The sequence below is a fragment of the Hippocampus comes genome, unplaced genomic scaffold (genome assembly GCF_001891065.2).
Source record: "Hippocampus comes isolate QL1 unplaced genomic scaffold, H_comes_QL1_v1.1 scaffold360, whole genome shotgun sequence".
Classification (NCBI taxonomy): Eukaryota; Metazoa; Chordata; class Actinopteri; order Syngnathiformes; family Syngnathidae; genus Hippocampus; species Hippocampus comes.
The window spans coordinates 385,683-409,765 of NW_017804810.1; the positions used below are offsets into that span (position 1 = coordinate 385,683).

General features: G+C 45.6%; 1 protein-coding gene across 1 annotated transcript in view; it reads left to right on the plus strand.

Moving 5' to 3' along the window:
* Positions 1 to 24,083, plus strand: part of myripb (myosin VIIA and Rab interacting protein b) — a 53,521-nt gene that overhangs the window by 7,826 nt on the left and 21,612 nt on the right. Inside the window, exons 3-4 of the mRNA XM_019863492.1 lie at positions 11,805 to 12,026; positions 23,915 to 24,051. Of these exons, the coding sequence (XP_019719051.1) occupies positions 11,805 to 12,026; positions 23,915 to 24,051 (359 nt within the window). The remainder of the gene's footprint in view (positions 1 to 11,804; positions 12,027 to 23,914; positions 24,052 to 24,083) is intronic.

A 24,083-nucleotide genomic window follows, 5' to 3' on the forward strand; every position in this document is an offset into this window, starting at 1 on the left:
TAGTTTCAGTTGTGAGCCACCGCTTTCAGTATACCATTAGTGGGGATTAGCTGCTGTTCTGGTCCGAGTTATTTGTCTGAGTCATGTTGATGTCGTTTTGTTTTTGAAGTGGAAGTGCGTGCGTATGATGTCATCCCGTGCGTGTGCATGCGCGTGTGAAATGATGTCCCTGCTCTGTCCGCCGGGTGTTGATCCCCTTATCGATTGGTGAAATCAAAGATGCCCTTGTGCTTGTGTAGCGGTGTGACGTTTCTGCACTGAATGTTTAAGCTCCCCTCTCGTTTTGATACGGGATGTAGCTTATTGGTGGACGGAAAGTTAAGCGCTCCAAAGTGTGAAAAATGTAAATGAATTGCAAAGAGAAGCGTTTCGGGACAGCGATATGATGATGCAACTCCCCGCACTACATAAAAGTCGAAAAAAAAAACCACCACACGGGACAATGAGCTTGAATTTCACAGGGATGTCTGAGATCGGCGCTACAGTTGCCTCAGACTGTGAGATTTCTAATTAGCGTTCGATACGGCTCCTACTTGATGATGTATAATATAATGAAACTTAATTAGCTAATGGGAAAAAAGCTGCCAAGACCACAGCATTGATAAGTGGGCATGCCCGTGCATACTGTGTTCAGACACACACTCAAGCATACACTCGCATACTCTTGAGATATATATACGTATTCCATATCACTAACCGTATCACACCTAAAATTTTCAATTGACATCTATTTTTCATCAAACAACACTCTGAAGGCGTTTCCAAAAATCAGGCCCACCCAAAGTGTCCTTTACTCAAGTCTCGATGGCAGCTGCAGACATTGTTTACTTCAGGTTGAATTGTTCTGCCTGTCACTCTATGCCACTGGCATAGATGGGGCAAAGTGAACTTATTTATATTCGATCATACTTTATGATTTATTTACGAGGCTTCCCCCCTTGCGACATGTTTGTTGAGCCACACGGCGCCTTATGACGCATGAGGACGATTCCGAATGTTTTACTGTGACAAATCGGCAGTGCGGCTGCGCCACTTGGATTGGCTGAGGAGATGGCGAAAACTAATCCCCCTGGTGACTCACACACTCCTCTTCAGCTGTTCCCCACTGGATATATCGAGCCAATAGATGTCTCTCCTGTTACTTTGTCTCCAATCCAAGTAGCGCCGCTGCTTCTCCAGAATAACAGGCCCCGGTGTTATCTCCTCGAGTGATCGTCCGTGTTGTTACCTTTCTATTTGTTCAGGTCTGCGGTGATTACTTTCGCTGCTGGCCAAATGTCAAGTGCTGTTTTTAGTCAGAGGGAAATAGCCGGTTGCAGCGGAGAGATGGCGCCCCATTCATCTCTTTTCCTACCTGTTGAACGTGTCATTTCTCCCTTTGCACCTCTGCTACCAGGTCTCCTTTTTTTGTTCCCTATTTTCATTGTCTCATTCGCATCCCGTGCTAATTGGGAAAGCTTGCGGCGATGCTGAAACGCTCTGTCCAGGATGAGGATTCCGTTTTGATCGATACTGTGGGAAAGACGACTTTCAATTTGTTCAAAATGGAGAGCGACGTGAGTTGTTGCTATTGAAAAGATCCGATTTTAGGCCAGGCCACGTACGACTCCACTTTAGTTGAATCTAACCAGTTTGGATTGCGCGGGTGTACGTCATGTTGTGCAAGAGTGACAAACTCTCAGAGGATCCCACTTCTGGGCTTTTGGCGGTGTTGAGACACCAAGAGGTACATGCTCTGAGAGGAAAAGACACCCCGATCGGATTCCTGCTTTATAAACGTGTTTGCATACAAATCACCTTGAAGTATTTTATATCGAGCTTCTTGAAAGAGCCGTGCGAGGTTTTAGTTGCACCGTTCAAGCCTCTCTGTGTGATATAGTCCACACGCTGACGGGCTTTGCTTAAAGTATGCAATATTACATAAAATGTGGCTGATGAGTCACGACGTTGTAGGGGAAATCACTCCTCCTTCACTATGATTGATCACGCGTGTGTTTTGGGGCTGAAAGACAAAGTGTGCGCTGTCAAAATCCAGCAACCTCCAGCGCAGCAGCTCTCCCCTCTTTGCTTTCCATCTTCCTTTCAATCCACTCTTGTGTCAGGAACGGCGCCAGGATGGAGGCGCTCCACGCTGCAGTGGTGATCCTCCACTTATTCGCTGAGTCAGACGACCGGAGTATTTGAAACTCGGCCCAAACTGTGGTGATGACGGTGCACAAAACAGACACTTGTGGCTTTGCTTGTGCTTGCTTTTTTGGATTCATTCATTCGCACCACCTGATCCTTTCTCTTCCTCCAACATTTTGTAGAAACATTCCCTTCGAGTTTCCATTCCTGTGGTATGTTTTTAAATTTGTGTGTGTGTGTGTGTGTGTGTGTGTGTGTGTGTGTGTGTGTATATATATATACCGGTATATATATATATATTTTTTTTAAATGAAGGTTAGTGCTGTCTGCTGTCATACATTTGCTGATCACTATGATCCAATTCAAGAGTCTGCCTTTTTCGTAAGGCTGTTTTGAGTCACCATGGCAGAGGTATTAATTTACGACATACAGTATTTTATTACTGTCATTTGCAGAAATGAATATTTTGCCTTGCTCATGTCACTACATTTTTTTTTTTTTTTTTGAAAAGTGCAGTTTGGATGGATAAGACAACTAAAATGTTTTTTCTTCTTTAAATATTGATTACCTGGACATATATCAAATAAAAACAGCCATATTTCATTTATCAAGGCAGATTTAAAGAAAAAAACAAAAAAAACGTTTCGTCTCTATTGTCAGTCGAATGATTTCCGTATGATCCCCTCCTATTTTCACATCGTTTAAGTCTATCTTCAATTTCAAGCCCTTCGCACACGTCTCGTGTGCCGTTCAGCTCAGCATTGAATGCCCGCCAAGCTTTCCATCTGTAGTTGTGGTCAGGTGAAGGACAGCGGTGGTGAAACCTCGAGAGGGGCGGGAGACAACTTTGGACTTCATATGGTTGTTCAAGGGAAACCATCATTCATCTTTGTTTGCAATTAAATATACGGTAGCCGGGCTTCCGTCCTGCCATTTACGTTTAGCCTGCAGAAAGGACACCGAAGCAGTAGCAGCCAGGGACTGAGAATGAATCCAGATGTGATGTTTTAACAGTGAGCCAGCAGCTCCTGCTGCTTTTCTCCTTGGTTGATAAAGAGGGGCAAACTGTTCATTTTTGGTTTGGTTTGGTTGGTCGATAAACTCATTCAGCAGCATTTTTTTTCTTCTTTTTGGAGCCATCATGAATGTGTGAGGGTACTCAAATGTATCGGAAGCAAGTCGTGTTGGTGCTTGTAGTAAAGCCAGAATGTGAGTTCTCTTTCGCTGAGAAGATGCCGTTCAGTCCTCAGATGAACCTCTGAATGCCTTTTCTTTCCCCCAGCCAGGGACTATTTAGGAATTTCTGTGCAAGTACCCGTAGGGAGCACTGTTGTCTGCATTGTGCATGGCGTGTGACTGGACTGGACAACACTCCTTAAATCCTTTTGTGCTGGTTTTTATTCTGGCCTGTCACGTATTTCACAAATGGCAAAGGAAGTCAAGAATTGGTCAAATGTATTCAGCTGAAGTCAAAGACATTTGTAAACGTTGTCGTTCAATCTTTTTAAACAATTGCGGACGCAGTCCTTTTTATACAGCTGAAGGCGTTTACTTCTCCTCTGTCGGTCACAACAATAATAATTTAACGGCAAATTAAATGTGTAGTACAGCTTTGTACTACTCCAACTGCTATTTATTGATTTTAATGCCCTCCTCTGGACCTCGACGTAATTGCACCCGGTTGTCAATACTCCTCAGTTTATTGAAGTCGGCGGGGTTCGGCAGTATCATGCTGTACTTTGCTTTTATACCGTGAGAAAACTTGATTGTGAGAATTGACAGTGGCTTTTTATCTGTGTGGAGTCTACTTTCTGTGTGTGTGTATGGGAGTTGATCTGGAAAGCAACTTGCAGGGGCTTGTGGGTGAGGAGTGGTCAGGGAAGAGTCGCGCGGCAGTTAGCTCGGCTAATCTTTCTACTGATGAAACAATGATTCAGTGAGGTACTCAATGGGGTGTACGGATTTAAATTGGCCGGCCGTACGTATGCTTGTGGAGATGTGACTTGTGAGGCCGTGGCAGTGCACCCTAATGGAACATTGCACAGAATCCACGAACTCTGCAGTCCTACTCTCCTATAAACATGAACTGGTCACTTCATTAGGTCCACATATACACCATCGAATGAGATCCAGGTATTTGGTTTTAGAATAGAGTTTATTAATTGTCAGTTTTGATGGATGAGGATGGCGAGTTCTTGATTTAACTAGCCAAAAACGTGTGATGCGGTCTAGTGCTGTCAACACCAACCGCCATATATGAATGCGTTGTTAATGTGGAGCCTGTACGACCGCAGACAAATGCCTTGTGTGTTCTACATACTTGGCCAATAAAGATGATTCTGATTTGAATATATGCAAAGCAGACCTTGCGCAACATCTGAGGTGCACTTCTGGCAATGCCTTGAGGTTTGCACACAAGGCTGAGTCACGATTTGATAGGTTATGAATCGTAAACTTAGTTTTGGTGAAGTCCAGGAATAACCATTCGTCTTTTTTTTTTTTACATGATTCACCATGCTCCGGTAGTTGCAAAATAACATCTTTAAATCTTGTGAGGTCATGTGATACAATTTCAAATGTGACCACGGAGACACCACAATGATGCTTAAGGTACATGAGGCAATCATAGAAAGCATCTCACGCAATAGCGATGTGCTGTTAATTCCCCTCGAATGGACAATTGAAATCCAGCGGTGTGCGCAACAATATTGGAGTGTTTATCGCTTGGCGAAATAAGGTATTACAATACTGTATTATCACACAGTCAGTTAGGGCCAATTGCATCAATAAGTTGGAGTTGTTTCTGCTGTGGCCCGCATTTAAAATGTTGAGCCAGCTCCTTTTGGCCTAATTGTCTCGAGGACTCACTGGCCGCAACATTAGGTACAGCTGCCCAATCTCATGACACCAAATACACTGCATCAAATTCTACCTCAAGGCAGAGGTTTGTAGTCTCACGAAAATACCAAATGAGAATACTTCTCTAAATGCAGAAAGTTGGAAAAAAAAGTGTTCGGCCTCCTATTTGGGCTGTTGTATTTCCCCTTGGCCAAGTCTGTTTGAGCCTTGTCAGCCACTTTAATCGTCATTAACGTCTGCGAGCCACCTCTGGGATCAATTTGTCATTGACTGTATAGTGTGTGCAACACCCTGACACACATCATCACTTAATGTTGTGCCTCGCAGCTCTTGGGGAAGAGTTATTTATTTTCATCACGCCGCGTCAAATGAGAGGAATGGGCACAAAGAGGTCACATCAAAAGCAAAAATATATTTTGAAGCAATGACAGGACAAAGGAACACCCACTGTGATTGACACTGTCAAGGAGGTCTTCGCAAGTGAATCAACTGAGAGTTAATTTGAGTTTTTAGACGCTCCCAGCACATCTTGCGGCTGGAATATGTCATTTATTTCCTGAATCATCTTGAGTTGCTCAATGTCTGTATTACTGGAAGACAGCGGGAAGTGGAGGTGGGGGCATTCAGGCCTTGCGATGATGAGATAAATGGCTGCCATGGAAGCTGTCGGCCGGGTTATGAGTCGAGGTTGTGAAGGTTGACGCGCTTTCTGTTGGTGAAATAAACATGCAGCCTCCCCAGCGTGAATGGTGGCTTCAGAGCTGCCAAGTCTCTTTGCATGCCAGAATCTGGGCCCATTCATAAGACGCGTGCATGTGTGAAAGTCTGTGCGAGGAGCAAGATGACACCGTTCTTGTGCTGGGAAAAAAAAGGATGCCGTGCTGTTCCGCTGAATCGGGCTCCTTAATCGAGACGAATTGTCGTGGAAGGGAAACACATCCCATTTCCGCTGTAACTAGGAGTTATCGCCACATAAAGATTGTGGCTCAACAATTCCATAAAAACCGTCATTTTGCCCCAACGATGTAGAATTAACTGCACAAATAAACTCAGCCCGCAGTTCATTACGTTTGCAGCCTTTAACGCCCATGCCAGCTTTGGATTTGATGGATTTCATCACATTTTGACAACGTCCCACAATATACCCTATGAGTCAATGTCAGGTTGGCAATGAAGGCCGGATGAGTGAGTGCGTCGCTCGCTGTCATGAAAATGAGTTAGTGACGAGATGACGGGGGCCGGCGACGTCTTCCTTCCGCAGCTGTCGTGAAGACCGCTTCAAGTCGAGCGAAACGAATCCAACAAACCGCTGGAGAAAATAGTCGTAGTGACGTTTATATATCGAGGCAGTTTGACACCCTGAAAAATGGTTCTGAGGCTCTGCTAAGCCCACTTGAATGTTCCGTTTTATTGTTATTCCACCGCGCTTGGCTCGTAGCTGCAGAGTCATGATGGACGTTTGTAATGGTTGCCTCAGCTCACTTCAAATTTGAGTTGTGGTCAACATTTCCTTGGTCGATCGGGTCGGGAAAATTCAAGTTGGTTGCCGAACGCTACTTTCAAAGGGACCGGAGAATCTCTCTTTGAATGGTGTGAATTCCTGTTTTGAAGGTCAGGCTTGTATTGAGCCGCGCCGAGGAGTTGCCAAAGACTTCTCTTCAGCAAACCTTTTTAAAGCTGTCACGTCATGCGGTTGTTCTTTAGAAACTCGACTGAATCAACAGGGGCGCCGCAGATTATAGCCAAGTAGCGCGCTCCACTTGCCTCATGACTGTGTCCACACAATCCGCAGTGGTACAGCATGACGGTCACGCGGTTCGCACGTTTACCTCACAGTTGTCATGTTTGTGTTTTTAATCCTGGCTCCAGCCTTCCTGCGTGGAGTTTGCATATGACTGCGCTTAGGTGGCTTTCCTCCACAAACGGGCATGTCGGGTTCATTGAAGATTGTAAATTCTCCGCCGGTGTTAATGGCTGCGCTCTGCGATTGGCTTGCAACCAGCGCAGGGCGGACCCCGTTACTCGCAGCGCGTCCTCCTGGCCAGCCTCCATCCGGAGGACAGGCCAAGCTCTTGGTGATCAGTGAGTCAGACGTCATGCCCGGCCACAAGTATTTGATGGAATCGAAATTATAGTTTGTATAAAAGTCAGTTCTTGATTTTTGCCATTTTTAGCCACTGACTAAAACCGACACCTCTGAATGGTGAGCAGATGTGCGTCTCTTGAGTTTCATCTCCATGCCAATGTTCACTCATAAGCGCAGCAAACATGTGAGATGTGCGTATGATAATGATGGTACTCGGAATATTGTATCACGGATGCATGCGGTATAAACCAACGCACACGCCATTAAAGGACAGGGACTTCTTGTGTTGCTGACAGGAGGTTCGAATGGGGATCGGGAGTAGAAAATTTGACCTAAAATTTTGCCTTTACGTTTTATATTTAGATATTTTTTTGAACATTGGAATACCCTGGGGCAGAAGGCATTGGCGGTTCCACTCTTTGTGTGTTTTGGAGCAGCCTTGCATTGCAGTGAATCTTTCTCACTCAAGAATTCAGTGAGCGTTGCACATTTGTGATCTCTTCTTCTTCTTGGCCGCCACAGAAATAGCCTCTTGTTCCCTGGCGGCGATCACAGGCCTCCTCCTTTTAATACACGGCAGCACATCCTTGTAGCCTGCAGCTCACTGTGCACCTTGAACATCACGTTTTGCAGCTGATGTCATGACAAACGGAGTCGTATGATGACATCGCTTGAGATGTTTGGAACATTTTTTTAAAAACAAGCCTTCAAAGTAAGTTGGGAAGCTGACTGCCGCCGCGACCTTCCTCATGAAGAAAATGTATGGCGCGAGATTCCCCGACGTTGCTTAGCAACCTGACTGATCAACTCGTACAAATATTGCTGTCCATGGTGGCTGAAATTGTCTCTGACTTTCCAAAGTGAGCCTCCCAGACGAAGCTCAGCCGAAAATATGAATTGGCAAAGTCGACGATTTCGACAATCATCCGTAACGGCAACAAAATTACGGCAGAGTTCGAGGCTGACATATTGAAAGATGATCGTCAACGGCTTTGGGGCGCGGCACATCCTGAACTAGAGAAGAATTACTTTTGTAAATGGTTACGATGAATGACCGTTGTTATGTACAGATTTGTTCTGTCGCTCGAGGTATGTTGTCACGAGGTCCGACTGTACCGTCCACTGGTGTGAATGTGAGTATAAATGGCACGTCTCCCAGCCGTATCCAGGGTCGAGGGGTCCGACCACATCTTTTCACTCGAAAACAATCCCCAAATATTCCACCCATCCTGTGTCTTGAGACAGAGCAAATGGCGCAGATTGCTCCCGCTTACTTCCTGCGAAATGAATGTGCCCATCACACAGACGAGATGCACAAATTAAATTGGGAGCCTGTTCTCTCTCTCAAGTCATTTGAGCGTCAAAACATTCTTATCGGAATGCAAAGTATAATCCCTTCCTCTCTCAATGATCTCACCTTGCTGAGATTGCCCATTTTCTTTGCGCTCCTTATCGCTCATTTTTCCCTGGCAGAACTCCTGTGCCAGGCGGGCCACTCTGATTGGAAAAGCTTATCAGCAAAATACACATTTGATTCCAATTGTTTGCCTAAAATGAGGGCTCATTTTAGACTCGTTGGCTGATGTTCGTCTGACAAATTCCAGAGTTTCGAGAATACATTTACTTTTGGAAAGATAGTAATATAGATGTCATCTTTTTGTAATTGAAAAAAAAAAACAACTCCGCACTGGATTTCAATATATATATATATATATATATATATATATATATTTCCTGCTGCATATTTTGGATTGGCCTGCAGAATAAAAAGTAAGATCTTGCTTCACTTAAAAAGAAGCAGTCAGTATACCATTCAAGGAATTGCAGAGAAATGGAGCAAAAAAAAAAAAAAACTTGATCTTAAGCCAGATTTGTTATTTGCATGGGAAGCTGCTGGATATACTCGATAGCGTTCCTGCTTGTTGTGCAGAGAAAATGGAGCAAAAAAAAAAAAAAAAGGCCTGATACATGATCTTAAGCAAGATTTGTTATTTGCATGGGGAGCTGCTGGATATACTCGATAGCGTTCCTGCTTGTTGTCTTTTGAGAAATGCTTCGTATCTAATATGCGCTCTACATCATCCACCCCACGCTTCAGAGGAACCAGCAAGTACAAAAGCCAATTAAAGCATTGCCTCATTTGTGCTAAAGTTGGAGTTGAAACTTTTATGACTTTATATGTCTTAATGAGCCCAGGCCCAATAGTTACCCCAGGGCTCTTGGCTGGCGTGTTGATCTAAGTGCTTTGATAAAAAAAGAAAGGAAAAAAACTGATAGCCTCCAGCTTAGTGGTCCTTTGTATTAAAAACATTTGACACACATCCTGAGCTTGTCACACGAGTTCCCGTCCTCATTTTATCCCCGGTGCACATACTCCTCCTCTCTCCCAACCAGCCCGACTGTGACAACACTGAATTTCTGTAGTGCAGTTTTTAGTGCAGGGTGTCACTGCCCCATTCATCATGATGGTGTAATATGTGCAACACAAGATCAACTTCTTTTTTGTGTGCGTGCTCATAACCCTTGTAGGTAGGTAGGGGAATTCAGATCAGCTACTGCGCCTTCGACTGCTTACACAATTTCAGAGCATATCATCTAGTCTCACAAAAATTGATAATTCTATTTCATTTTCTATTCTTTCCTGTATTAATAACAAGCACTTAGAGAGGCAGCACGAGCATGGTCTTTTGAAATGGATTGGGCACTTACGAAGCTTCTCATTTGGAGCCTCTTTCGGTCATGATATGACTCTCTGGGCAGGAACAACAAGAAAGAGCTTTTGTAGCAGGCGCGCACCGGAAATCAAAGCAACATTTTGAAATTGCGCTGTTATAGCTGTCGGAGAGCCCGCGATCAATTCACAATTGCCAAGTGCTTTATCATTTTTTTTCCCAGTTATACTCCTCAAAGTAGAGCCTATCCAAGATCAATTTCGAAACACACACACGCACGCAATCAGAGGCTGTTAAATCTGTATTCTTTATATCTCAGGCACACTAGCTTGGCCATGATATGTTATGCATTGATGCTGTACATCCTAACTGTACTCGTATTGGTTCATCTCTAATAATAATAATAACACCAATAACAATCATCATCCCATTTTTGAGAGTAATGTACTGTACACCCTCAAGATTTCAGCACCATGGACAGCATAGACTCGAGAACCGTGTGTTCACTTGGGTCCCAGAACAAATCAAATCATATAAAGCAGAGTGAAAGGATGTGAAACCACTAAAAGGTCAAACCAGGTTCACCACACAAGCCCTTTAGACTTCTACGCTGTTGGGGGCTTTCAAGGGCTCTCGCATGTTTGTTTTTTTTTTTTTTTTTTTTTTTTTTTTTTTTTTTTTAAGCCAAAGTGCAAAGTTCACGCACGACAATCAAAATCTCTGCCGCGACTCCACTTTGTCCATTTTATAGCTCCGTCTCCGCTTTAATGACCCACTGTGAACATTTCGAACTGCGCGGATGTTAGCGCTGGCTGACTGGCTGCATGTTAATAGGCGAGTACTCGTCAAGCGACCGTGAATGCCGATTTTATGAGAAGCGGTTTTGTGACAAAGATGAAATTTGATGCGGAGAGAAGCTCCGAAGGACGAGCCCTTCCTTGTCCTTGAATAAATAAGGACACGCGCTCATGTATTTGATTCAAGCTGATCATTATCACAACTGCATCTCGATGCATGTTACCCCCTAGACTGTTGCGAGAGGACGCCTGTATTCAGCCCCACACCTGCCGTCACAGTGCGTGAAACGGTTTGCTCATCTTGTTAGTATTCTGCATTTAATGATGCATAAGAAAAGCAATCAGTGTGCCGCGGGAGGATGTTGTTGAGGAGCAACCTTTATAATTTATTGATATTACCGCAGCAGCACCCCACAACACACGCTTAACATTCCCTCTCCTGAGCATGGCCGCATAATGTTTTTGCATGTTTGATAAAATGCTGTTTGCTTAACTCACGTTCACTGTTCCATCCAATATCAATGTATTGGAACAGCACATCTTGTTGACGACATTCATTGGCACAAGCCTGGTGATTAGCGAATGGTTTGGGAAATCCATGTCAACTTTGGTGCATTGCTGAATGTATGCACACAGACAGCAAATGCCTCATTTAATTTGTCTGTGTTGATGTCAGCTGCAGTTGATTAGTGTCAAGAGTCGATTGCGCTCCCTCTTAGGTCTTCTTTTTGCTTCCTTAAAGCTACTGAAGATTCTGAAATGAAGCTTTTCATTCCCTGCCGTTTTGTACAGGTGACCTTCAAAGTAGCAGTATTTCTGCCTTTTCGAAATCATGACCCTCATGCTGGCTATGCCTTAATTCAGGTGGCTCATCCTATAGTTTGCTGATGCAGTGGGGGCGGGGGCAGGGGGGTGTGCACAGACTGCTCTCCTCAACTGTCTTCTGGTGCGGTGGGCAGACACAGCCCGACAGGGTCTTCCAATTGGAAATTTCAGCCATTGTAACACAGAACCTGAGTGCACGGTGTGACAGAGACAAAAGAGGGCAGCTGGCTAACTCCTGTGCACTGCCGTTGCGCCCCTTCCCCTTGTTCATGCATTTTTAATTTGCTATAGCGCCACTGATTATTCCACGTCGCAGTTATATTCGATCACTTGACCAAATGCTCTTCTTTCCTCCCCCATCTCTTCACCCCCCCTCTCTCTCTCGCTCTCTCTCGCTCTCTCTTGCTCGCTCTCTCTCTCTTGCTCGCCCGGCTCCAGTGAGATGAAGCAGGAGCTGGCGGAGGAAGGCAGCAGATGCTCCATCCTCTCCAAGCAGCACCGTTTCAACGAGCACTGCTGCATCCGCTGCTGCGCGCCCTTCACCTTCCTGCTCAACCCCAAACGCGAGTGCCTGGACTGCCAGTACAACGTGTGCAAGACCTGCTGCACGTACAACAAGAAGGACAAAGCCTGGCTGTGCGCCGCGTGCCAGAAGGGCAGGTTCGTACTCATGCGCACACACAAACAGGCGGGAGGTGCCTTGGAATGGGGTGACTGGAGAAAGAATGGGACTGAAAATGCACTGGAGGCAATTATGAAAGAGAAGGTTGATGATTAAATGTGAGCTTTTTTTTTTAATTATCATCATTTGCTGTGTGGCTTTTATTGACATCCAACTATGTCATTTCATTGAAAGAGTTCCTCTCTTTTTACGTGCTTCGTAGTAGGTGTATGGGAGATGAGATGTTGAGATTGTGGTTAAAAAAAAACAAAAAAAAAGCATCACATCATGGGCTGTTTTGTTCATGACATTTCCTGGTCGTGATTCATGCCTCTTTGTTTTCCAATCACATCTCTGTGAATACAGTCAAGACTTGAAAGATGGCTAATATTTGCAGTGCGTGCGTGCGTGCGTGCGTGCGTGCGTGCGTGTGTGTGTGTGTGTGTGTGTGTGTGTGTGTGCGCACGTCTGTTCTGTGCCCCGATGCCTTTGGGTGTTAGTGCCCCCACTTGTCACTGGATGAAAATTCTTTTTCCATTAGCAGGGAGGGGTGTTGGAAACCCTGTTGCATCAGAGTGGAGGAATTCTTCTGTTAATGGGGGTGTTGATTTCAAAGCAGATGTCAAATTGGAGAAGTCACGGCGCGGGTGTGTGCGCTTAGGTTTGGCAGGATGCTGTCCAAAGATGTGTCACCCCCAGCTCCCCCACCGTCTCGCTTTTTTGACTTTCATTAATTTTTGCAGTGTCCTGAGGTAGCTCCGATAAACGCTTGTATTGCTATATAAGACGCGAGGTAAATGACAACGTAGGAGGGATAAGAAGATATTGGATGGAATCGGATGTCATTTGAACGAGGTGGGTAAAGTTCAGCCCCGCCCCTCACGCACGCCTTCGTTGGATATAGGCGTCTGCGAGCGCGGCCGCTTCCCAGGGGCTCGGGAATGTTCTCATTAGGGGTTTAGACTGGTCACAGATGGGCCTGATGTCACAACAGTGCCATTGACCAGCATCATGTAAACGGAGCACTTATCATTAGCGCACTAAGCGGCCTTAAATCCGCTCTTAGCATGAATTACTCTCTCCGAGTGGTGTTGTGTCATTGGAAATGACAATTTACAACTGCGAGAGTTATGTGCTTGAAAATATTTCTCTGGGCAAATTAGCACACTGACTGGAATTATGTTTCAGTCTTTTTAAATAACGACGGGACCGTGTGTCACCTCCTTAAAACGGAGGATTTCGTGATTTCATACACAAGGACGCGATCATCATAGAGAATGTCCACATTTTTATGAATGAATATGCCAAAATATGCAGAACTTTCGCAATATTCCAATCAAATGTGCTTTTTCTGCCCATCTCAACTATGTAGCACCAGTGAATTGCACATGTGCACACCTCACATTGCTGTAAAATAGTTACATTTCAGTGATTTATGTACATTCATTGCTATTAGGAGAAAAAAAAACATGCTCTGTATCTTTAAAAATCATGCCCTCCATACCAAATCCCCATATATCGCCCTGCATTTTTCAAACAGCATTCTGCAGAATCAAAATGTAAATCCAATTCCCAATGGGGCTGGCCAAATGGTTTCTCTCTGTCTGTCTGTCTGGCTGTCGCTCGCTCTCTTTCTCGCTCGCTCGCTCTCTCCGGCTGTCCAATATTATTCTCAGTGGCACAAGTGTGATCCCTCTAGAACAGTGGACTTGTAATCAGAGCTCACATACACGCCGAAGTCGCCTCCTCACACTCATTTGTAGGAGTTCTGTCAGAAAAGGTCCGGGACTGGTGTCACAAAAGATGTTATGAACTCAAACACACACACACACACACACACACACACACACACACACACACACACACACACACACACGCACACACACACACACACACACACAGACAGACAGACACACAGATGCATCCTAAGACGCGCATACACACATATTTGATTGAAATGAATTCTTTTAATGAGAAGCTTAAGCAGAAATGGAAATATTGATTGGGCTGGGAGTTGTTCCGACCACTAATCGAGGCTGGGGTGTTGAAGAGGGCAAAAATAGAACATGGAGAGATTTAGGCGTGAGCCAGCATGGCTGTTTGCAGATTGGAGCAATTAAGACCCCCACCATGTCATATCGACCACTAGCGGCACACACAAGCTGGGATGTATTTTTTTTATTTTTTGGGGGGAGAATTTGAGGACTCCGCTATCCAACCCCCACCTTCCGTTTAGGCCCCAAGCTACAAGCAGCCGCGGAACCGTTAAAGGGAAAGAGCAGATGATTAAGAGAGATGAGTGCCGGAGGTCGAGAGGGAGAGGGCAGGAGGAAGAAAGGGCAGCAGGATAGGGAAGGACGTGTGTCCTAATTAGGAACACATTTATGAAAAATAGCCGTTTCTTTTTCCTCTGCTGACATTTCTGGTTGTTTCATCTACTTATAGTTTCTATTTTGAATTGCTTTCCTGTCTTTACCCACTTAGCAATGTCCCAAATTCGACATATTTACATTTACAGTGCCTGCGCGTGTGTTTAATCTGCAGAAAAGGATGACTTTGCGCCTGCATATGGGCCATGAAATAATCACATTTGTGTGTGTGCGTGCGCGTGTGCACACGCGTGTGTGCGTGTGACAGACTCACAAGTCCCACATCAGTGTGACATGAATGAACCGACAGAGCCAGCGTGACCCTGCCATGATGGTTGTAACTCAATAACTGTCGTACACAAGACAGCACGCTAATGAAATAAAGTTTTCTGGTTAGAGACGCCTTATTTTCATGGCTGAGTACTGTGGATGCGAGTTCTTTGTACTCAAGTCAATCAACACCCAAAGGCACATTTTGGTGCGCCAGTTAGTTGACTTGTCCATGAGGCCCCATCAACATCTTACCGCCTGTTATCATTATATGAACCAACTGTTTGTAGCGCTGTCTCGATCCGGCCATATCTTAATCCGGCCATATTTTATTCCTGTGACAGCCAGTAACCTTTGCTCATATGTGCAGCCAAACTTTGAGGAGTCACCGGCGCACACAGGGCTCAACACAGACTCACGGGTCTTTCGGCTGCTCTTAAAAGCAACACAGCCCAAGCAAGCTCATTTTCTCTTCCGCTACCTTGTTCGCCTGTTTGACCAAATAGTGCGGCGCAATTCTCCTGCCCCAAAACAAGTACGTATAAAAGTTTGATTAGTTTTGTTTTGAATGACTGAAGAAGATAAAACATCATGCCTGTAGTTATTTTCAAGGTATTCCCCATCCGTTCTCTTCACCTGCCTGCATATTGCATTATCTACTGAAGCATCCCAGAAGGATTCTACTACCGCTGCCTGTGTCGTCGTTTCTTTCGACACTCCTGGTAAGAGCCTCCATGAACTCTCTGCCTGCCTGCCTGCCCGCAGACAAGCACCTGCAGCTATGAGAGGTGGGATGGTCTTTTTTTTTTTTTTTTTTTTGGTCATCCTTCAGGGAGTATTTTTATCGGAGCCAGCAAGCACGACTGCGCTCTCGAAGGGAGGCTGTGCCCTACGGCAACACAATGCAGGCACCGCCCACGTCTCAACTTTAATAATTTACATGTCTGTGTCTCACCGTTTGCTTGCCTCGTGTTTTTACTTTCAGGCTATTTACACTTGCGTCGACGGAGGGAAAACAAGCAAACAATGCAGCCCGATGGGGGCTGATGCCACCCAGAGCATCCAGTGTGGAATTTTTATAAACAATTAGAGGGTGCATCCGAAGAATTGCATACCATTAGATGGGTCGCGGTGCAGGTTAACACCAACCACGATCGTGCCGTTAAAGTAGTTAGAGCGTAGGATGGCGATGTGGAGATGAGGAAGATTTAAAAAAAACAAAAAAAAAAACAAGCAGAACAGAGAACGCAGATGTAGAGGAATGACTCCCTGGACACATGGAAGATTTGCGCAAAATGTTGAGCGCTGATTTATCTGATTTATCGATCGACAGATGAATTATTAGATGGAAATGTGTTGGTTGACGAGTTGCTGACTGAGGAAAATGTCAGAAGAGGAAGAGGTGATCGTCGTGGACCAGGAAGCCGCAACGATTAGTCAGGGGAAAAATCGAAAGTCACTGAAGAGGCCGTATGAAATATTGAAAGGCGGTTGATCCGGATGACATGCCCGTTGTGGTACGGAAGTGTCTGGGAGAGGGAGCTGTGGAGTTTTCGAGCAGGTTGTTCAATAGAATTCGAGAGGGTGAGAAGCTTGCCGTGTGCTGGTGCCTGTTCTCAAGGACGGTGGCGATGTGCAGAGCTGTGGCAAGTAATTAGGAATAAAACTGATGAACCAGACAATGAGATGAAGAGAGAAAACTTACGGAGGCTTTACTCAGGACAGAAGTGAGCATTGCTGAACTGCTTTCATGCCAAGAAAGAGTAACACAGTTGCATTGTTTGCCTTGAGGGTGTTGATGCAAAAGTAGAAAGAAATACAAGGTCCCAGAGATCAACTGTGGAACTGCATGAGGAAGTCTGAATTGGCAGACAACTATGTTCGGATAGTCGAGAGCATGTATGAAAGGTGTCGGGCAGCTCCGCGGTGTGCTGGGAGGGTACAAATGACAGAGAGTCTTTGCCCTTGTACATTCTCTCACTTGATCCTGATTTTTGTTAGTCATGTATGGCTGTACTGTCATTTCCAGTATATTCCAATATGGCAGGTGCGGCGAGAAGCAAAATCACTCCTCACATGTTTCTCCCTCACATATTTCTCACCCGCCATTACCCTCACAATCCAGATCACTATTTCCTTCCGCGGAGTTGATCGTAACTCCCGGTGGTGGCCCAGTCAGCCGTGACGCAAGATGCACACAGAGGATTGCTGAACAATGGCCACGAACATGCACACTCAGCATACTGAAGATTTAAGTTCAGACCGTCCAGGCATTTAGCTTTGATTAAAACCCACTTAAATGCCGTTCCCTGATTGATCGAAACGTAACCTGAATCCGAAGCGTCTGTGCTGTGCAAAAGGCGTTGCTTGAAGCCAATTGGCCGTCGCCTTGCGAGCAATCCGTCTTTGTCCTTATCGTGTTTCACTGAGAGTGTGTCCGTTCCGGCTTTGTAAGTTCGCCTTGCTGTGAGGGCCCCCATTGCTCCATGATAGGGGACGAGGATGTGTGGCAGGTGATAAATCGCTGCCGTCCACGTAAACAAGTGGCCATGTACGCACAAAAAACAAAAAGAGGCGGTTTGCGCCTCGTGGGTGTGTGAATTCTGTCAGCCATCCAGTCAAAATAGCGTGTGTTATTTTGCAGAATTTCCTCGGAGCAATTTGTACCTTCGAAGTTCATCGGTCGGCTTCCAGCGCTCAGGCAGCTTTTCGACATAAAGTTCAGGATCCGCGCGTTTGTGTGGCTCAGACCGAATGGGCGGTGTTCTTGGCTTCACTGGTGAGCCCAGTCACTGCAGCCTTTCTTGTCATCACTTGATGATTCTTGGAAACTGAGCGCCATGCTCCATGTGATCTGGTTGATTCTGTGGCTGGCGGGGAGTGCTCAGTCAAGTGATTGCAAAGCTCACGATCCCTAAAACGGTTGATGCTGCAAAACTGTCACCGCTGTTACTGGGTCTCACAATATGGCATATTGGCGTTTGGCCACTGACCTCAAATCTGCAAGGACAGATTTCAACCCATGTGCCACCGGTGGGAGGGAGGTTCAGCGGTGTAGCGAATGTATAGATGGATGGGGAACAAAATGATTTTGCCCGACCGCTGACTTAGCATTTTAAGACATGTCCCAGTACTTCTACCGTACGTGTTTGACTTCCACACCTCACTCTTCAACTATTTTAAATGTCCTGCGATTAAAACGGATGATTTTTTTTCCCCCTCTATACTGCCGTTAGACTGCAGATGGTTTTCACACACTAATTTGCATGCGTTCTCTCGCCAACGTGCACGCTTGTGCATCGCTCTGGGCCTTTGTCTCATTGCACCTCCTCTCCATTTTCTGAAAATGAGGCTTTGCCGCAGAGAGGCCAGGCTGTGTTTCCTCGTGATTTTCCGCTTGAGTGAGGAGAGCTGTTTGAACTCATTAAGTTTAAAAGAAAGTGATGTTATTACGTCTGCGTTAAGTCCCGGGCCTCCTGGGACGAGCTACTCTCTGCTGGCCATCTCCCAATATGCTTGTCCCTTTGCTTCCGTCGGCTCGAGTGCAGTGTGTATTTTCATATACGACACTGCAGCCGCACAAGTTGAATCGAGGCGTCTCAACTCTTTTGGGCGACTGGTTAGCACATCTGCCTTACAGTGCAGAGGTGCGGGGTTTGATTCCGGCCTTCCTGTGTGGGGTTTGCCTGTTCTCCCCATGCCCGCGTGGCTTTTCTCCAGGTACTGCAGTTTCCTCCCACATTCCAAAAAACATGCATGGCAGCTTAACGGAACACCCCAAATTGTTCCAAAGTGAGAGTGTGAGCGCGAATGGTCGCTCATCTATGTGTGCCCTGTGATTGGCTGACAATCTGTTCAGGGTGTACCCCGTCTAATACCCAAAGACAGCTGGGATGGGCTCCAGCATGCCCGCGACCCTCGTGGGGAGAATCCCATTAGAAAATGGATGGATGGGTGGATAAATAATGCTGTTCGGCATCTGCGCTCTTCTGTTCAAACTCGTTTTGGTTCATTACCATAGCACATTAGAGTATGTGCAAATCAACCTAGTCACGACTCATTTATCAGCCCAGCTTGTCACTGAGCTTGCCACAGCGGAGTCAGCTTGGTCTCCTCTCTTGCCTGAAATCAAATCAGCCATTCTGACATCTTATCAGCAGAAGCCAGTGGGGCGAAACAGACATCTGTGGAACGCTGCCAGTGTTTTCTTACTTACACAGCAACATTACTGTTGCCAGTATAGCTCTCAAATCGCAGGGAATTCCAGTTTAAGCCCCCCCCCCTTATCTAGCAGCAAAATCCATTCTCGGTGAAAAGTCAGCTCCAATGATGACAGTTTCATGACAGTGTCGGTCAACTCGAGGTATGTGACGGTTTGAAACAGCTGTTGAATTGCATCTTGTTTGAATGGGCAGCAGCCATCCCTGCATTGGCCAACCGTGGAATGTTTGCGCACACATGCTGCTTGACATGCAGGCGAGTGGGCAAAAGAATTGAGATGGAATAAGCAGACTAGAAGTGTTTGAAACAAGTTCGAGCAATAAACTGCTGCGATGACCTCACCGTGCAATCTCCTGTGATCTTGACCGCCATTACCGTGCGGGTGTGATTAACTTGTTACACATACTGTCGGACGAGTATAATTAAAAGTCAACCGCATATGCGAGCTGAGAAAGTGGAATCTTTCAATGGAATTTCTTTCTTGCCAGTCAGTCCGTAGGGAAAATTGCAGGGGTGTTCTTTTTGGGATACGTTTGAGAGTGTCTTCGGGCTCACGGTTGATGGCTGCTGCAGGATTTTTCTCCACGGGCAATCTGTTCTGCTCACTCCTAGAATTGATCGCAACAACACCCTTCATCCATATGAAGCGTTCTCATCAGTATCGCAAGCGTGGCCATCTGTAGATGATCAACGGGCAGTATCATGAAAAAGCAATGTTGTTTTGACGCTATCTCGATATGGATGCACTGGGAAACGACAACGCGGTTGCCCCTTTGTGACCAAATGTGTGATGGGGAGACAAATTCAATAGTCAGCAGCCGAAGCCAAAGTCACATCGGAGAGGTCAGTGGCACCTCCAAAGCGGAACGCGATCCCTTCCCTTGAATTGAAACGCTCTTAATGATGCCATTTTTGGCACATTTGACCTGAGGACTGCTTACCAGAGCAAGGACATTTCCTACTTTGTTTTCAGAGCAATTCCCCCTCTCATTCCCACCAGCTGTCATCAAAATCCCGTGGGAACACATGAAATGAATGGGAAAGGATAGTTGAGTAAGAGAGAGGGGATTATTGTGTACGTGCATGTGTGTGATTCATCCTCGCCCGTCGCTCTCCCACGCCCTGTCGGCCAGACGGAGCAGGAGATGCTTCTCGGGATCATGGAACGCTCACAGTTTACGTACCTTCACTCGGATGAGAATGCCCCGAACTCTGCTGTCACATGGTGCAGCGAACAGAGCGGTTTCTAAAGCGTCTGTCAGAGTGATGCGCCAAATACGTGTTCTGGTCATGTAACATGCAAAACAAGGGTGTCATTACGCTAAAGCCGGCATGCATCAGAACATTGAAGAGCTCTAGCGGCCAGCCAGGCAAATTATATGTTAAGTGACTTTGATTGCAAGGCTGCCGGAGCTGTTTAAAAAAAAAAAAAATTGAAATAGAAATAACTTGAATGAATGTTGTTGGGTTATTCGCCAGCATACAGTAGCGAATTTGCTGCAGTCTCGATAAATTGTGCGTGAGCTTTCATTTTCTCTCGTTTTGAAAACAGCCGCACAATTATGAGGTTGAGATCTAATAAAAAGTGTCAAGTCTAAACCTCTTTTACAGAGAGATGCCACAAAATGGCTCCATCAGACACAGATTGGTTTTTGAACCAAACCCAGTGATGTGAGCTGTGCGTGCGGCTGCACAGCGATGCGCGGCGTCCCGGAATCAGACACTGAGATGCATGGCAATGCATTTCAAGTGCCAGCTTCTGGCGTGAGCTGTACAATACTTGTCGCGCGCTGTCATTGCTTTTGAGCACGACACAGTGGGAGAAGATGATAAACGATCTGAAATGATATATTTACATGTAACCGTCACTGCATTGTGAATCATTTTTCAAAGATGGTGACTCATCCTAACAGTCACTTATGCAATCATTATTATCTGTGGTGATCTGCTGTTCTTCCAGGAAATAAAACTATTTTCATCTCTTTTTTTTTTGCAAGTTTTGCCATAAGTCTGCAGGTTGCTCGGTTGCCGGCCTCTCTGGTCATTGAGTTGCTCTTTGAAGTTACTGGCTGCATGTGCCAAGACTGGACGTCTGCAGCTACTCTGTGAGATCATCTCTTTCTCAGGGCTTCCTTGTCTTATCAGGCAAAACCAGATTGCTGCCTCCCCTACTTGTCCGCTGAATATTTCTTTTGGGAGGGCAATATATCGACCGGGTATGTGCTTTTGAAAAAAATCTTCAAAGAAATTGAAACACTTTTAGCCTTTCTTTCATGATGCCAATCACCGCAATGACCTTTAATTTGGAACTTGGCGGCCGCCTTTCTTCTTGCTCTTGCCTCCGTCTGCTTTGTATTCATTGCGCACCCACCGGCCACCGCGAACTCCAACCGCACATGCTTTTCAAAGGTAAACGCAGGACAGAACTCTCTGATCGTGTCCATGCAAACTCAGCATTGTTGTCTTCGAAAAGTGAACATTTAGGAATAAATCGTGCCGATGATTTGCCAGACTGCCTCAACCAGGCTAACACTCTGACAGCCGCACTCTGCCCTCAGTGTCAGAGCTTGATCACGTTGATGACCTTTAATCTGCCGTTTGACTGTTGCCATCAATTGAGCTAACAGTGGAGTCCATTGTGAAGCGACAGCTTGCACTTCAACATGTCTCCCGATCGATACAACGGTCTCAATAAATATTGCTCGGTATGCAGTACCTTGAATTGCACACCAACAGAGTTGTCCTTACAATGACCTATTGTTTATCTGCATTTCCCACAATGCCAAGTTTCTGTTTAGCCAAAGGCAGAAACCGCGTGAGGTTTTCTTTTATTTGCTAAAATTTGCTGAACTGTTGCCAGGCGGCCACCATTCCTTCTAAATGGAGACGTTTTAATGAAACGGGTAAATAAAAGTAATGAGCCTTTGTCGTTTTCACACGGCGCATACCGCACATGTAACAATCGCAACAGTCGCTCACATCCGTTTATAATGCAGAAGGCCTCTCTCTTCATTCGTCTTCCCTGCCGATGCGAATGGCAATCAGAGAGCCACGGGGAGGTGATCAATATTCCGGCGGCTTCCCAGAAAGGTCACAAACCGGGCTAGTCGCTATGAGGGACGCGTTTGCATCTGCTCGCTGCCAAATGATTTCAAATGATCCTTGCGCAGGAGGAGAAAATCTCATCTGCTTTTTAGCATTTGACCCACCGCCTTGTCCTCTTTGCGGCAGCCAGTTGTGGCAGCTCGGAATAAATAACCCGGCCTGTTTAGTGCGGTGGAGTAGCTGCAAACTGGGGCGGAAAACAAAATTCCATTTCATACACCATTGTGTAAATCCCTTTTGCCAGTATGTTAAACACAAGTCGGGGATGTTGGATTAAAGAACGGGTTATTTAAAAAAAAAAAGAAACAAAGCTAGATGAATATTAATGTCCTTTCCCTGTTGTGCTTTCAGTCAGTGGCACAGCTCCGCATCCGCACATCTTTTTCCAGCCGTTCGTTATTTCCAATGACTAAACCCTGCTGGTTGCCACACCATCGCAGAACACGTAAGGCGACCATTCGCAACGACCGTCGCACCAATTCCAATCGGAGTCTTCAATGAACCCAACTTGAAGGTTTCGGGGGATGGAAAGCAAAGTGCCTGGACAAAATACACAATGCAAGCTTGGGCAGAATACAAACACGTTGATGTTCCAACAGAGATTCAAACGCTGCACTGTTTAGTATCATATTCATAGTTGAGCGTTGTGGCTACTGTATTATTAATTGTCTTGCGCTTCGTCATTTTTTTAAATTGCATTTTCCACAGGCATCGCTCGATAGAGCCCATTTAGAAGGCGAAAGAGCTGGCAGGAGACTGAGTAGCGGCAGTCGGTTTGCCAGCATTGCAAGCGGTCTACTAAGATGATGGGAGAAAAGGAGAGAAGCAGAAGAAGTCAGGAGAGTTTCCATAGGAATCCCTTTTATTTATGCATGCAGCAGCTCAGAATATGGGACTGTCCCAACCTCATTATGCATGTTTTTCCCATAAGCTCGTGCGGCTCATCCAACCCTTGAAAGCTTCTACTCTCTCCTCTCCGTGCTCATTTTTTAAACCACGTCACTCCAGGGAAGCCATGTCGTGCTTCATTCATTGAGAAGACTCTTCCTCCTTCATGCTTAATCTCTCCAGCTCCCCTCATCACCCTGCTCATTTTAATTGTGCTGAATTAGTTTTTTTTCTGTTCAAAGACTATTTCAGCAATATTAGAATATGCAAACAATTTGACCCGAAACGAACTCATTCTGCACTTATTCGGTGCTCGTGAATGCATGCCCCGCATGGGCATGTTGCTTGATTTACACAGTGATTAAGATTCCGCACTTTGTTTGCTGCTCACTTCAAAGGTCGGTAAACGTGGAGCCTGACCCAGTGCAGATTGTTTGTGCTGCGTGTCGTGCCACCTCGTAGCTCCCTCGGTCTCTTCCTTTTGTTTTGTCCTTTCCAATGAGAGTGACTGCCATCGGAGGTTTCAGCTTATGATGGTGCAGTGCAGCTCCGCCCCTGCGCATGAGCCTGTTCTTATACTGGTTTTCAATGATGATTCATAAAGTCCGCATTGTTAGTTGTGTTCACTTGAAATAGCGGAACACACTTGAAAGTCAAAGCTGAGCGACTGCCAGTGCAAGCATTTCGTCATTCATGAGTGGAATGTCTGTCACATTTCCAATTTCAGGTTTAAAATACAAATGACTGCATGAAAGTATTTACATATGCCCGATCATGCAGCAGAGTGTGCACGCGCAGCATTCTGCTCTCATTCCATCCTGCTGCAGTGCTAATGGTGACAAATTTACTGTCTATAAAAGTACTTTTTGCTGACCATCCACTCCTTCCACTGTTAATGTGTACGACAAACCCATGGGCATCGCCAAAAGCCTGCCTATAACAAGGCTGAATCAGAACCAAATCACTTGATGTATGGAATTTGAAGGATGACGCAGCCTGAGCTAAAAAGCTTCTCTTTCATTTGTGTTCTGCAGGATTTTAAGGACACAGTCCCTGGAATGGTATTACAACAATGTGAAAAGACGCTTCAAGAGATTCGGCAGCGCCAAGGTTTTGAAGACTTTATATCGGAAGCACATTATAGAGAGAGGAGCGCTATCTGATCTCCCAGGTAAACTCGGCCTTACCTGTGTGTGTGTGTGT